Source organism: Schistocerca americana, chromosome 11 (genome assembly GCF_021461395.2).
Source record: "Schistocerca americana isolate TAMUIC-IGC-003095 chromosome 11, iqSchAmer2.1, whole genome shotgun sequence".
Taxonomy (NCBI): Eukaryota; Metazoa; Arthropoda; class Insecta; order Orthoptera; family Acrididae; genus Schistocerca; species Schistocerca americana.
Genome location: NC_060129.1, coordinates 139,084,937 through 139,100,463, shown reverse-complemented (window position 1 = coordinate 139,100,463; position 15,527 = coordinate 139,084,937). Strand labels below are relative to the sequence as shown.

The window sequence follows — 15,527 nt, the reverse complement described above, 5'->3', positions numbered from 1 at the left end:
TTCCCGTGATACAGTACAGTGGATTGCTGCAATGTGTGTAATCACAACAAATGACTTGCAACACACCGAGTTAACAAGAATGAAACCGTTGTATAAATTACTAATTAAATTTTGAAAGAATAAATCACCCAAATGTTTCTATGAAAATGTCATGTGAATCTACGTGCACAAATTGTGTAAATAAATTACCAAATTCTGAATAATACACTCGTACATGTAACAGTGTGGGAATAAGGTTGTCTGCAAATCAAGTGCAATCTGAAATGACCTACACTTAAACTGACCTGATAACGAATTCTGAAAAGCGAAAGTTGACCAAATGATCTGACAGTAACCCGACTGTAATGTAAAACTCGCCCTAACAATTTTTCTTGGCTTGCCTGTGGCTGTGAAAACTTGGTACTTCTCAAAGTGATGAACGTAAAACATGCAGCAAGCAACATGAATGGAAAGGAAAGGAAAGTGCAATGCAAGGACATGCAGCTATTCTAAATAGATTCTGCTTTGGTTTTGCTTTGTGCATCTGTGTTCCAGTCCATGCAATGTGGCGACACACATAATCAGAAAATATGATTCTCTTATGAGGTGATGATGTTGGAATTTGAACTTACTAACTGATTGAAGGAAAACTGACCTTCAGAAAACTATGTTGCAAAAACTGAAACTCATTGTCTGACTTGCAATCATCTCTACCAAAATTATTTTTTATAACGAACACTGCTTTGTCAAGGTATTAATTTCTTTGGTAAAGGAGTGATAAAATCGATTACTACTGAGTGCAAGCCATGTGAGTAGAAAGTCACTCATGCCTCAACAATGAATCTCACTAATGCAAACCAATAAAGAAAACTTGGACTAAAACCTTCCATTATTCCAATGTGTCACAATAATGTGCACACAAGCAGAGCAACAACAACATTACCTCATAATCCACACCTGTCAACCTCTAACAGATCATAATTCATCCTTGTCTGTATCTTTATCTGTGTGCTCTACAAGCCATTTCCATGTGATTGGTAGCACAGCCAACACCCAATATTCTCTCTAGCGTACCTTAGAATGCTTACTGCAGTGACTGTACTACTCGCAACTAAAGAATGCACTGCTTGCATGCAGAACATTCGTGTAGTGACATATTAACTATTGAAAACTACTGTTTGAAAAATATTTTGCAGGCAAATGTGGAATATGACACATCGAGTTAAAATATAAGGCTCTCGTTACTGTCCCTGAATAGAAAAAATAGGATAGAAACCTCACAAGTGTTAGTGTTGCAACATCAGTGATATAAAGTGAATTCGAAATGTAACCGTGTGATGCCGTTCTAATCTGTGCAGCCAGTGGGTGTGGACGAGAAGCGCATCATGTCTAAGAAGAAGACCCTGTCGACCAGCACATCGACGTCCTCCTCCTCCTCATCATCCAGCTCGGTGTCCAGCAAGAAGCCCTCCAGGCGCCGGCCGGAGCCCGCCGAGGTCGAGGTGGAGGTGATGCCTGCCGCCGTGGCAGGCGTGGCCCCCCGCGGCGAGGGGGGCGTGCCCCCGCTCAAGGGCATCCTGCTGCCAGAACACAGGTAGCGCCACTACTCTGCTCCACTACACAAATCTGACTGTGGTTTTTGGTACTCTCCTGCTTTTCGACTGGCCTGCCCACCTTTCCGTATCATTCTATCAGCATGACCCGACAGCCTCAGTAGTCTTCCAGCCTTCACCCTGGCTTCCACTGCAGCACCAACCTAACCTGTTTCTGAAAACTGTATGATATAATTCAAATCAAGTTGCAGCGCTTTTCATAAATATGAGATCAACTGCGACCAGTCGATCTACTCCAAATCAACTGCTTAAGATGGAAACTATTAACTATAACCTAAAATAGTATGTAATAAAAACCAGTTCTGATGTAACAGAACAGTCACTTTTGGCCACTACACAGAATTACATGAAATTATCCATCCCCTTCTATCTCGACCTTTTTCTTGTATTTACTTTGTCAGTGTTCTTTGTGTGTCCAATGTTTTTAAATTTGGTTTCATTTTTAGAAATTACCTCATTTTACTAACAAGTGCTGGAAGTATTAATCACCTCTTTTTCGAAGTGACATAGCGTGTTTTGTTGAGGATAGCTTCCAACCCTGCAAAGGTTGAAATGACAACACTTCTCATCTTAACAATTGCAATACCAAGGAGGGGTGGGAGGAAAGAGGGGGCGGTGTGTATTGTGTATTGAACCGGGGATCTAGAAACGATGCAGAGACTTCGTCCCACAGTAGCCCTCAGTCATTCACAACCCCACAACAGGCCACAGCAGTCCACCCACCCCACCGCCGCCCCACACTTAACCCAGGGTTGTTGCACGATTTGGCCCCCAGTAGACCACCCCAGGAACGTCCCATACCAGACGAGAGTAAGCCCAGATGCTTGCATAGAGGAGTAACTATGGTGTGCACACATGTGGAGACTGTTTGCGCAGCAATCACCCACATAGTGTAACTGAGACAGAGCAAGGGAACCAGCCCTCATTCGCCACGGCAGATGGAAAACCGCATTAAAAACCATCCACATGCTGGCCAGCACACCGGACCTCGACACTAATCTGCCGGGTGGATTCGTGCCGGGGACCGCCATGCCTTTCCACTCAGGAAGCAGCGTGTTAGACTGCGCGGCAAGGGGGATCCTTTACCCGCACCTCTTGAAAATAATGTAGTCGAAAAATGTTTATTGCTTTTACTATCTGATTCAATAATTTTTTAAAATTTTCAGTTATACTCAATGCAAAATTTAAATCTTTGTGGTAGAGGTGACCTTGCACAATCAATGGAATCTTCAGTATTTTTAGGTTCAGGACCCTACTTACATATCAATAACTCTATAAAAAGATTTGAGTGAGTAAAATGAACAATAATTACCGAAATTTGTGTTTTTAAGTTGTTGTTATGGTGTTCATAAAGTACACCTCTTCCCCCTCCTCTCAGTAGTGTACTAAGAGTGTGATAAAAGACATTTTCAGGTTCTTGACCTAACTTACACATCAGCACCGCTTTAAAAAGTATGTTGTTAATACAGTAACAACAATTAATGAGATTTGTATTTTTTAAAAAAATTTTAGATTTGGCATAGAATACCTTGTGATCCCCCCCTCCCCCTCTCCTCTTGCTAACACACATTACTGAAACTGCCTTGGTATTGCTAGGGTTTTTATCTCCACACTTCTTTTAGAAACACCTTTTGAAGCGATTGGTGGATTTCAACTGAAGCAGGAGGTCAAAGGATATCGCTCCCGACAACCACACTGTCCAATCACACTAATGTCACCACCTGCGAAATTCCGGAACAGCCACCTTTTGCAACGCCGGCCGCTACTAGACACACAGGAAGGGAGTGAATGACGTTCTGGAGGGTACCAACAGGGATGTAGAGCCATGCTTGGTTTCTCTGTTGAGGATCCACGGCATGAACGGACTGACTAAGGTGGTCCCGCACCATCTCAATTGGGTTTAAATGTGAGTAAATGGTGGGGGGGGGGGGAGGAGTACTGTAAACTCATCCTGGTGCTCTTTGAGCTGTGTGCATTGTCCTGTTGGTAGGTGCCATCAAGCCAAGGAAAAACTAACTGGATGCACATGGTCCCCCACAGTGGATGCATACTTGAGATGGTGTATTGTGCCTTCTAGAATACTGATGAGGTCACCTGGCAAATGCCACGAATACCTTCTCCAGAACATGATACCCCTCCACCAGCCTGGACCCTTCCAATGATCGTTGCAGGGAGCTTGCATCTGTCCGATTGAATGTAAAATGTGATTCTTCTGCAAAGGCCACTTGTCGCCACTCAGTGGAAGTCCAGTGTGGTATTGGCATGCAAACTCCAGCCTTGGTCTCCGAAGAATGGCAGTTAGCATGTGTGGATGAACGAGTTACCCACTGCAGAGACCCATACGCAGCAATGTTTGTTGAACTGTCATAGAGGAGACAGTCTTAGTCACCGATCAACAGCAGTTAGCATGGGTGGATGAACCAGGTGCACACTGCAGAGGCCCATACGCAGCAATGTTCGTTGAACTGACATAGAGGAGACAGCCTTAGTCACCGAAGAACGGCAGTTAGCATGAGTGGGTGAACCACTTGCCCTCTGCAGAAGCCCATATGAAGCAAATGTTCGTTGAACTGTCATAGAGGAGACAGCCTTTGTCACCGATGAACGGCAGTTAGCATGGGTGGATGAACCAGGTGCCCACTGCAGAGGCCCATACGCAACAATGTTCATTGAACTGCCATAGAGGAGACAGCCTTTGTCACCGATGAACGGCAGTTAGCATGGGTGGATGAACCAGGTGCCCACTGGAGAGGCCCATACTCAGCAATGGTCGTCGAACTGTCATATAGGAGACAGCCTTAGTCACCGATGAATGGCATTTAGCATGGGCAGATGAACCAGGTGCCCACTGCAGAGGCCCATACACAGCAATATTCATTGAAGTGTCATAGAGGAGACAGCCTTTGTCACCGATGAACGGCAGTTAGCATGGATGGATGAACCAGGTGCCCACTGCAGAGGCCCATACGCAACAATGTTCATTGAACTGCCATAGAGGAGACAGCCTTTGTCACCGATGAACGGCAGTTAGCATGGGTGGATGAACCAGGTGCCCACTGGAGAGGCCCATACTCAGCAATGGTCGTCGAACTGTCATATAGGAGACAGCCTTAGTCACCGATGAATGGCATTTAGCATGGGCAGATGAACCAGGTGCCCACTGCAGAGGCCCATACACAGCAATATTCATTGAAGTGTCATAGAGGAGACAGCCTTAGTCACCGATGAACGGCAGTTAGCATGGGTGGATGAACCAGGTGCCCACTGCAGAGGTCCATACGCAGCAATATTAATTGAACTGTCATAGAGGAGACAGCCTTAGTCACCGATGAATGGCAGTTAGCATGGATGGATGAACCAGGTGCCCACTGCAGAGGCCCATACGCAGCAATGTTCGTTGAACTGTCATGGAGGAGACACTCCTGTAGCCCCTCGGTTCCTCTGAGTGATCAGTTGCTCAACAGCTGCACGTCTGTTAGCCCGCACACATTTCCGTAGCCATTGGTCATCCCTGCCGTCCGTGGCCCGTGGTACACAATGGTTACTCCGGCGCCAGTTTTGGGCGGTACCAGTCTGCCAGACATGGTGTACTGTAACCAGGTGTACAAATTTAGTGGTTCCGAAAACGCATCCACCCTTAGCCCAAAAGCCAATGGTAGTGCATTTTTGGATTTTGGACAAATAGTTCCATTCCCGAATTACAACTGGACTGTTTTCCGCGTCCCCTGACAAGGTTAATATACCCTCTGCTGCTGTCTGTTAGTGGTTATTGCACACTGAAGAGTATGAACGTACCTACATCTATACTCTGCAATAAACTGTGAGGTGCATGGCAGAGGGTACGTCCCATAGCACTATATATTAGGATTTGTTCTTGTTCCATTCACGTATGGATCTTACCCTTATGATCCCTATGAGAGTGATACGTGATGGGTCATAGTATGTTCAAAGCAAATGTCTTCGAGAATGAAATTTTCACTCTGCAGCGGAGTGTGCGCTGATATGAAACTTCCTGGCAGATTAAAACTGTGTGCCGGACCGAGACTCGAAATCGGGATGTTTGCCTTTTGCGGGCAAGTGCTCGGCAAAGGTGAGTTCGGGTGTCGGTCCAGCACACAGTTCTAATCTGCCAGGAAGTTTCAAGTCTTTCAGTTCAGTTCATTCAGCATCTCCATGAGACTTTTCCATAGGCCAGACGAACCTGTGACTGTACTGCCCTTCTCTGTATTCGTACGCCAGCCGGAGTGGCCGTGCGGTTCTAGGCGCTACAGTCTGGAGCCGAGCGACCGCTACGGTCGCAGGTTCAAATCCTGCCTCGGGCATGGATGTGTGTGATGTCCTTAGGTTAGTTAGGTTTAATTAGTTCTAAGTTATAGGCGACCGATGACCTCAGAAGTTAAGTCGCATAGTGCTCAGAGCCTTTTGAACCATTTTTGTATTCGTTCCATAGCTCCCTTTTGTCCTATTTGTGTGCGTCCTACACACTTGAGCAATACTGTAGAACCGGTGGTTTGAGTCATCCGTATGCAACCTCCTTTGTAGACTGATTGCACTTCCCCAGTAATCTATCAGTAAACCACAGTCTACCATTTGGTTTAGCGACGACAATATCCCTAGAAAGTGTTAAACGCAGGTATTTGAGTTGGCCGATTCCAACAGTAATTCACTGATATTATAGTCATAGGATACTACGTTTTGTAGTTTTGTGAAGGGCACAATTTAACATTTATGAACGTTTAAGGCAAGTTGCCAATGTTTGCACCAGTTCAAAATCTTATCAAGATCTGACTGAATATGTATGCAGCCTCTTTAAGACAGTACTCATTATAGATAACTGCATCATCTGCAAAAAGAGGTTGCAATTAATACTGTCTGCAAGGTCATTAATATACAACATGAATAGCAAGGGTCCCAACACACTTTCCTGGGGCAAACCCGAAGTTACTTCTACATCTGACGATGGCTCTCCACCCAAGACAACATCCTGCGTCCTCCCTACCAAAAAGTCCTCACAAATCCAGCCACAAATTTCACTTGAAACCCCATATGATTGTAGTTCTGAGAATAGGGGTAGGTGTGGTACCGAGTGTTTATTATAGGAAACTGAGAAAGTATCTCCCTAAACAATTATTGGCAAAGCAAGAATAAATACCTTTTATTATCATGAACTTCTCTCCCTACATTTAATAATGGAAATTGCACTTCAAATTACGTAAAGTGAAAATACCGTGATGTTAGGAATTATTACTCTGAGATGACAGATATATTCCACTGCTACGCAAAGCTTCTCTAGCATGGGTATTAAATATTTTTCCTTCTGACCTAAAATAAATTGAATCTTCATTTAATTCTGAAATACTACTTCCTAATGCTCAAGCCAAATTTAATGCAAACGTCTGCTAGTGTTGTATGGTTCAAATGGCTCTGAGCACTATGGGACTTAACATCGATGGTCATCAGTCCCCTAGAATTTAGAACTACTTAAACCTAACTAACCTAAGGACATCACACAACACCCAGTCATCACGGGGCAGAGAAAATCCCTGACCCCGCCGGGAATCGAACCCGGGAACCCGGGCGCGGGAAGCGAGAACGCTACCGCATGACCACGAGCTGCGGACTTAGTGTTGTATTACGTAAAGATAAATTTTCAGAAATCAAATATAACCGTGGTAGGTTAACTGAAAATCGGACTCCGCAAATAACATTAAATTGCAGGTACAGCTCGAGAAATGAAAGAAAACCAATTTTGAGCTACTTTGGGGGATTAAATTTAAAATACCACACGACCTTTCACCCGTACACGTTTACGTAAATGATACGGGGAGGAAAAGGTTTCCCATTCACAGCAAGAACAAATTTATAAAATTCAACACTGATAATTATTATTTAGCGGTAATTCAACATACAAGAATAGGTAGCAAGGCTCTATACATTGAATGGCATAAAGAGCGACGGGCGGTAAGACAAGACAAGAGCTGAGCTATAAGTCAAGCTATTACAGACAGATAGCATGGCGTCTTCCCTTTACACAGTATGTCGTGGTATCTTTATACTCTGAAGAGCCAAAGAAACTGGTACAGCTGCCTAATTCCGTGTAAGGGACCCGCGAGCACGCAGAAGTGTTGTAGCACGACGTAGCATGGATTCCACTAATGTGTGAAGTAGTGGTGGATGGAACTGACATTATGAATTCTGCAGGGTTGTACAGAAATCCTTAAGAGTGCGAAGGGGCGGAGATCACTCCTCAACAGCACGTTCCAAGATATCCCAGATATGCTCAACAATGTTAATGTCCGGGTACTTTGGTGGTCAGCGGAAGTGTTTAATCTCAAAGGAGTGTTCGTGGAGCCACTCTATAGCAATTGTGGACGAGTGGGGTGTCGTATTGTCCTCCTGGAATTGTCCACGTCCTTTGGAAAGCACAGTGGACATGAATAGATGCAGGTGATCAGATGGGATGCTTACGTACCTATCACCTGTCAGAGTCGTATCTAGACGTATCAGGGGCCCCATATCACCACAAATGCACACGCCCTACACCATTATAGAGCCTCCACCAGCTTGAGCAGTCCCCTGCTAACAAAAAAAAAAAAATGGTTCAAATGGCTCTGAGCACTATGGGACTTAACATCTGAGGTCATCAGTCCCCTAGAACTTAGAACTACGTAAACCTAACCTATGGACATCACACACATCCATGCCCGAGGCAGTATTCGAACCTGCGACCGTAGCGGTCGCGCGGTTTCAGACTGAAGCGCCTAGAACCGCTCGGCCACACCGGCCGGCCCCTTCTAACATGCAGGGTTCATGGATTCATGAGGTTGTCTCCATAACCGTACACGTCCATCCGCTCGATACAATTTGGAACGAGACTCGTCCGACCAGTCAACGTGTTTCCAGTCGTCAACAGTCCAACGTCAGTGTTGACGGGCCCAGGCGTGGCGTAAAGCTTTGTGTCGTGGAGTCATCAATGGTACACGAATTGGCCTTTGGCTCCGACGGCCCATATAGATGATGTTTCGTTTAATGCTTCTCACGCTGTCACTTGATGGCCCAGCACTGAAATCTGCAGCAATATTAGCGAGGGCTGTACTTCTGTCACGTTGAACGATTCGCTTCTACCATCGTTGATCCCATTCTTGCAGGATCGTTTTCCGGCCACAGCGATGTGGAAGAACTGATGTTTTACCGGATTCCTGATATACAAGGTGCACTCGTGAAACGGTCGCACGGGAAAATCTCCGCTTCATCGCTACCTCGGACATTCTGTGTCGTCGGCCGGTGTGGCCGAGCGGTTCTAGGCGCTTCAGTCTGGAACCGCGCGATCGCTACGGTTGCAGGTTCGAATCCTGCCTCGCGCATGGATGTGTGTGATGTCGTTTAAGTTAGTTATGTTTAAGTAGTTCTAAGTTCTAGGGGACTGATGACCTCAGATGGTAAGTCCCATACTGCTCAGAGCCATTCGAGCAACTGTGACCCGTCGCTCGTGCACTGACTATAACACCACATCCAAGCTTAAATCTTGATAACCTGGCATTGTAGCAGCAGTAACCGATCTAAGAAGTGCTCAAAATGGCTCAAATGGCTCTGAGCACTATGGGGCTTAACAGCTGAACAGCTGAACTACTTAAACCTAACTAACCTAAGTACATCACACACATCCATCCCCGAGGCAGGATTCGAACCTGCGACCGTAGCGGTCGCGCGGTTCCAGACTGAAGCGCCTAGAACCGCTCGGCCACTCCGATCGGCCTAACAAGTGCGCCAGACACCTTTTGCCTTATACAGGCGTTGCCGACCGCAGCGCTGTCTTCTGTCTGTTTACATATCGTTGTATTTGATTACGCACACCTACAGCAGTTTCTTTGGCACTTCAGTGTAGTAGTTCATGGAATCTTTATATATCACTGAGGAATCTATAAAGTTTCAATACACTAGTAGTGATAAATGTTCTAAGTGAAGCTTATGTCACTCTGATTATTTTTACCACTACCCAGAGGAGTCACAGTGGCACTGCATCCACATGGCAGCCTCAATCCGAAGCTTTCAGAGTGTCATGTGAGAAATGTGCGGTGGCCACGTTAAAGTGACTGGACTGTGTAGTTTTACTTAAAGATAGTGCTGTGTTTATTATTATTGATTCAAACATCGATAAAGACGTGTCGGTAACTTCCGTGCAGTGGCGAGCAGCAGCAGCAACAACAGCAGCAACAGCAGGAGCAGCAACAACAACAGCAGCAGCAGACGACGCCCGCCCCCGGCCTGCCGCTGACGCCGCCCCCGCCGTTCGACGTGGTGCCGGTGAACTCGGTGGCCAAGCCACGGCCGCCGCCCCCGCGCGTCGTGGGGCTCAAAGACGCCGACCTCAGCCTGGAGACGGCGGCCGCCGGGTCGGGGCCGCAGACGCGCGTCGAGGTCAAGAAGGGTGAGTGGCGCCCCCTCAAGGTCAAGAGCGAGCCCCTTCTCAGGGAAGCACTTAACAATTCTCGAAAAAAAAAAAAAAAAAAAACATTATTAAGAGTTCCTCCTGCTGCTTTCTCTCTAATGCGATTTCTTACAACACTGTACCCTTTTCACTCTGGCCTTGTGGCTCAAGGTCACGTGCCTTTATCCCTACGAGAAAATGCCGAAATACCGATGTATCGACTATTCTTCCAAAAGTTATCGATAGATGTTGTTGTTGTTGTGGTCTTCAGTCCTGAGACAGGTTTGATGCAGCTCTCCATGCTACTCTATCCTGTGCAAGCTTCTTCTTCTCCCAGCACCTACTGCAACTTACATCCTTCTGAACCTGCTTAGTGTATTCATCTCTTGGTCTCCATCTACGATTTTTACCCTCCACGCTGCCCTCCAACGCTAAATTTGTGGTCCCTTGCTTCCTTAGAACATGTCCTACCAACCGGTCCCTTCTTCTTGTCAAGTTGTGCCACAAACTCCTCTTCTCCCCAATTCTATTTAATACTTCCTCATTAGTTATGTGATCTACCCATCTAATCTTCAGCATTCTTCTGTAGCACCACATTTTGAAAGCTTCTATACTCTTCTTGTCCAAACTATTTATCGTCCATGTTTCACTTTCATACATGGCCACACTCCATACAAATACTTTCAGAAACGACTTCCTGACACTTAAATCTATACTCGATGTTAACAAATTTCTCTTCTTCAGAAACGCTTTCCTTGCCATTGCCAGTCTACATTTTATATCCTCTCTACTTCGACCATCATCAGTTATTTTCCTCCCAAAATACCAAAACTGCTTTACTACTTTAAGCGTCTCATTTCCTAATCCAATTCCCTCAGCATCACCCAACTTAATTCGACTAAATTCCATTATCCTCGTTTTGCTTTTGTTGATGTTCATCTTATACCCTCCTTTCAAGACACTGTCCATTCCATTCAGCTGCTCTTCCAAGTTCTTTGCTGTCTCTGACAGAATTACAATGTCATCGGCGAACCTCAAAGTTTTTATTTCTTCTCCGTGGATTTTAATTCCTACTCCGAATTTTTCTTTTATTTCCTTTACTGCTTGCTCAATATACAGATTGAATAGGACAGGGATAGGCTACAATTCTTTCTCACTCCCTTCCCAACCACTGCTTCCCTTTCATGCCCCTCAACTATTATAACTCCAATCTGGTTTCTGTACAAATTGTAAATAGCCTTTTGCTCTCTGTATCTTACCCCTGCCACCTTTCGAATTTGAAAGAGAGTATTCCAGTCAACATTGTCAAAAGCTTTCTCTAAGTGTACAAATGGTAGAAACGTAGGTTTGCCTTTCCTTAATCTTTCTTCTAAGATAAGTCGTAGGGTCAGTATTGCCTCACGTGTTCCAATACTTCTACGGAATCCAAACTGATCTTCGCCAAGGTCGTCTTTTACCACTTTTTCCATTCGTCTGTAAAGAATTTGCGTTAGTAGTTTGCAGCTGTGACTTATTAAACTGATAATTCGATAATACTCACATCTGTCAACACCTGCTTTCTTTGGTATTGGAATTATTATATTCTTCTAAAAGTCTGAGGGTATTTCGCCTGTCTCATACATCTTGCTCACCAACTGGTAGAGTTTTTGTCAGGGCTGGCTCTCCCAAGCGTGTCAGTAGTTCTAATGGAATGTTGTCTACTCCCGGGGCCTTGTTTCGACTCAGGTCTTTCAGTGCTCTGTCATACTCTTCACGCAGTATCGTATCTCCCATTTCTTCTTCAGCTATCGATAAATACCGGTGATATATAAATCTCGAAATGGCAATCTCAAGTGCCGATGTATTTATTTTATATATTATACTTCTTTCGCAATTTTCGATAAATATTTGAAGTTGTTCTTTTGAAATTGTAGTAGAACATCATTTTACTTTGACTGTGTGAATGACAATGTTTAATTTGTGGAGTGCTCAACCACGTGGTCAGCAGCGCCCATGCAAAGTCCCAGTTTTTACAAATTTTTAACTCAGTCCAATCCAACAAGTGTCACGAATGATGATGATGATGATGAATACCCAGTCCCCAGGCAGAGAAAAGAGAAAATTCCCAACCTGGCCGCGAATGGAACCCGCGACCCTGTGATCCAGAGGCAGCAACGCTGGCCCCTAGACCACCAGCTGGAGACACACTGCGTGGACGAGTCTTACTACTTGGCGAGCTGTCATCACGTCCAGTCTTGCTCTCTGACTGTGTATAGCAAGTATAGGTCCTGTTGCCCTCGGAGGTGGCAGTGGAATAACATTTGCGATGTGGAGAAATAGCACACCAATGTGCTATTTCTTCATATCGACATTTTTCAAAAACAGCTGCTGAACACGATGAACAAAAATCTAAATGAAGAGATTCGTCTACGCGGTTGGGCGGAGACGTGTGAGGGGAAATGCTGACGTAATTGGCGTTCGGCGCCACCAACAGAAACTGCAACGTTTAGCGTCCCCACGCAATTTTGACGCTACAACTGCTGGGTCGTTGGAGATTGGGGGAGAAAAAACAAAAAAGACAGGGAAGTCGACATGAACTGTTTCGGACAAATCCGATATGTGATGAAACCGAACGACAGACCCAACTGTCACTTTTATTGCGCCACCGACATGCAGTAATACCATTGTTAGAGATGTGGTTACGGCCAAGCCAGAACGTGCATCGCTTTCCTTTCAATTCTTGCTCTACCGGGATAATCAGGCTGCTAGCTTCTTGATGTACAGTATATCTAATAATGAATCAATACTCAAATATACGGCTCTAAAACAGGCAGTGTATTTACAATGTCAACCGATATTTTTACACGCCGGTACATCGATATTTTCCCCGTCGATGTGTTGATGCATTTTTTCGACATATCGACGTCGGATTTTGTAATTTTTCTAAATGTCGATGTTTTGAAAAACATCGACAGTCCTAATCTCCACTCTACACGTTCCCCCCTACAACCTTGCAAGCACTCCGCGCAGTCAACAACCATTGCCGCTTAAACAAGGAACCAATAACAATAAGCATTGTCGCTTTTCAGAATTAGTTTATTGCTCTCTAATGGACTTTGCCGGCAGCGGTGGCCGAGCGTTACTAGGCGCTGCTACGGTCGCAGGTTCGAATCCTGCCTCGGGCATGGATGTGTGTCATGTCCTTGGGTTTAAGCAGTTCTAAGTTCTAAGGGACTGATGACCTCAGATGTTGAATCCCATAGTGCTCAGAGCCATCTGAACCATTTTCTAATAGACTTTGTTTACACACGACTATTACGCTAAAATTGAATTATTGAACTAGAGGGTGTATCAAAGAGAATCATTTGATTTGGCACGTTTATATTTCTGAAACTAACAAAAATATACAATGAATATTCTTTTTTGACGAATAGGAAACTCAAAAAGTCTTTTCTCGTACCTTATCACAGGTATTCAATACGCCTCCTTGAGATGCACGGCAATGTAAATGCGATATTCATATTGTTCCCACACTGCAGCGGGCATGGCTTGAGTTAACAGCTTCCAGAGCTGCTGTTACGCGATGTCTGAGTTCATTCATTGTTGTTGGTAATGGAGGCACACAAACATTTTACAAACCCCGACAAGAAATAATCACATACAGTCAGGTCCGGTGACCTTGGAGGCCAGTAATGTAAGGCTGAATCATTTGGTCCAGTGCGACGGATCCATCGTCCAGTAATCCTTCGATTTAAAAATTACAGCCGGCCGGTATGGCCGTGCGGTTCTAGGCGCTTCAGTCTGGAACCGCGTGGCCGCTAGGGTCGCAGGTTCGAATCCTGCCTCGGGCGTGGATGTGTGTGATGTCCTTAGGTTAGTTAGGTTTAAGTAGTTCTAAGTTCTAGGGGACTGATGACCACAGATGTTGAGTCCCATAGTGCTCAGAGCCATTTAAAAATTACCGCACTTCCAGATGCCGGTTGGTAAATTAAGTCGTTCGAATCAGTCCCCAACTGTGGGAAAAGAAAGTTCTCAAGTATGTCGAGACACGTGCTTCCTGTAACAGTGTTCTCGGCGAAGAAAAATGGACCGTACGCGTTCTCGAGTGAAACTGCACATAACACACTGCCGCTACCTAGCGCGAACCAACTTAGATTCGAGAGTTTGCTCTTTCCAACAGCAGGTATTTCAAATAACATAAAAGTTGTGATTCGTCAGTTTGTCCCGGCGTATTTGATAATCAAAATATCCACGGGTGTACTGCCGGTCTACAGTGTCCAACGGGCACAATATTTCGGCGATCATACATGTCGCCTTCGTCAGGTGTACTGATGATGGCGTCATGTATGATCGCCGAAATATTGTGCCCGTTGGACACTGTAGACCGGCAGTACACCCGTGGATATTTTGATTAACATAAAAGTTACCATTTCTTTAAATTCGATGATTATTTTGATACATCCTATATATGAAAAAAAATATAAATTAGTTACAAACTGCGGGGTGCACACACTTTATTCGACATGTAAACCTCACTACAGATATTCGGATTTAGGTTATGACATGTTCGATACGCCTGCCATCATTGGCGATGATGTGGCGCAGACGAATAGCGAAATTCTGCGTGACCTGCTGAAGCGTCGGAACATCGACGCTGTCGATGACCTTCTGTTTGGCTGTTTTCAGCTCAGCAATTGTTTTGAGGACATTGCTGTACACCTTCTGTTTAATATAACGCCACAAATAATATTTCTCATGTGTTCAGATGCGAAAATTGTGGCGGCCAATCGAGGCCCGTGCCAGTGGCCTCTGGGTACCCCAGAGCCAGAATGCAGTCCCCAGAGTTCTCCTCCAGAACATAAAACTGCCTGTTTCTTTAATTTCCCAAAGGCAATAAAACGACTAGGTGACGATGAATCTATCGAAGTTCAACTCTCCCGCAATTTTGCGATGCGATACGAGCGTCTTCCTCGGACGTTTAAGAGGACCAACTCCACTCGTTCTTCTTTAGGAAGAGACATAATTCGTTCTGAAAAAAATTTATTAAAATTTATTTTATTATTGTTGTTGTTGTTGTCGTCTTCAGTCCTGAGACTGGTTTGATGCAGCTCTCCATGCTACTCTATCCTGTGCAAGCTTCTTCATCTCCCAGTACCTACTGCAGCCTACATCCTTCTGAATCTGCTTACTGTATTCATCTCTTGGTCTCCCTCTACGATTTTTACCCTCCACGCTGCCCTCCAGTACAAAATTGGTGATCCCTTGATGCCTCAGAACATGTCCTACTAACCGATCCCTTCTTCTAGTCAAGTTGTGCCACAAACTCCTCTTCTCCCCAATTCTATTCAATACCTCATCATTAGTTATGTGATCTACCCATGTAATCTTCAGCATTCTTCCGTAGCACCGCATTTAGAAGGCTTCTATTCTCTTCTTGTCCAAACTATTTACCGTCCATGTTTCACTTCCATACATGGCTACACTCAATAATGTTTGTAAAATACAGCATATTTATTAGAATTTATTAG

General features: G+C 44.9%; 1 protein-coding gene across 1 annotated transcript in view; it reads left to right on the top strand.

The window, feature by feature from the left end:
• The window catches only part of LOC124553392 (proteoglycan 4-like), a 256,733-nt gene that overhangs the window by 178,810 nt on the left and 62,396 nt on the right, over window positions 1-15,527 (top strand). The window contains exons 4-5 of the mRNA XM_047127261.1: window positions 1,338-1,573; window positions 9,776-10,020. Coding sequence (XP_046983217.1) covers window positions 1,338-1,573; window positions 9,776-10,020 — 481 coding nt within the window. The remainder of the gene's footprint in view (window positions 1-1,337; window positions 1,574-9,775; window positions 10,021-15,527) is intronic.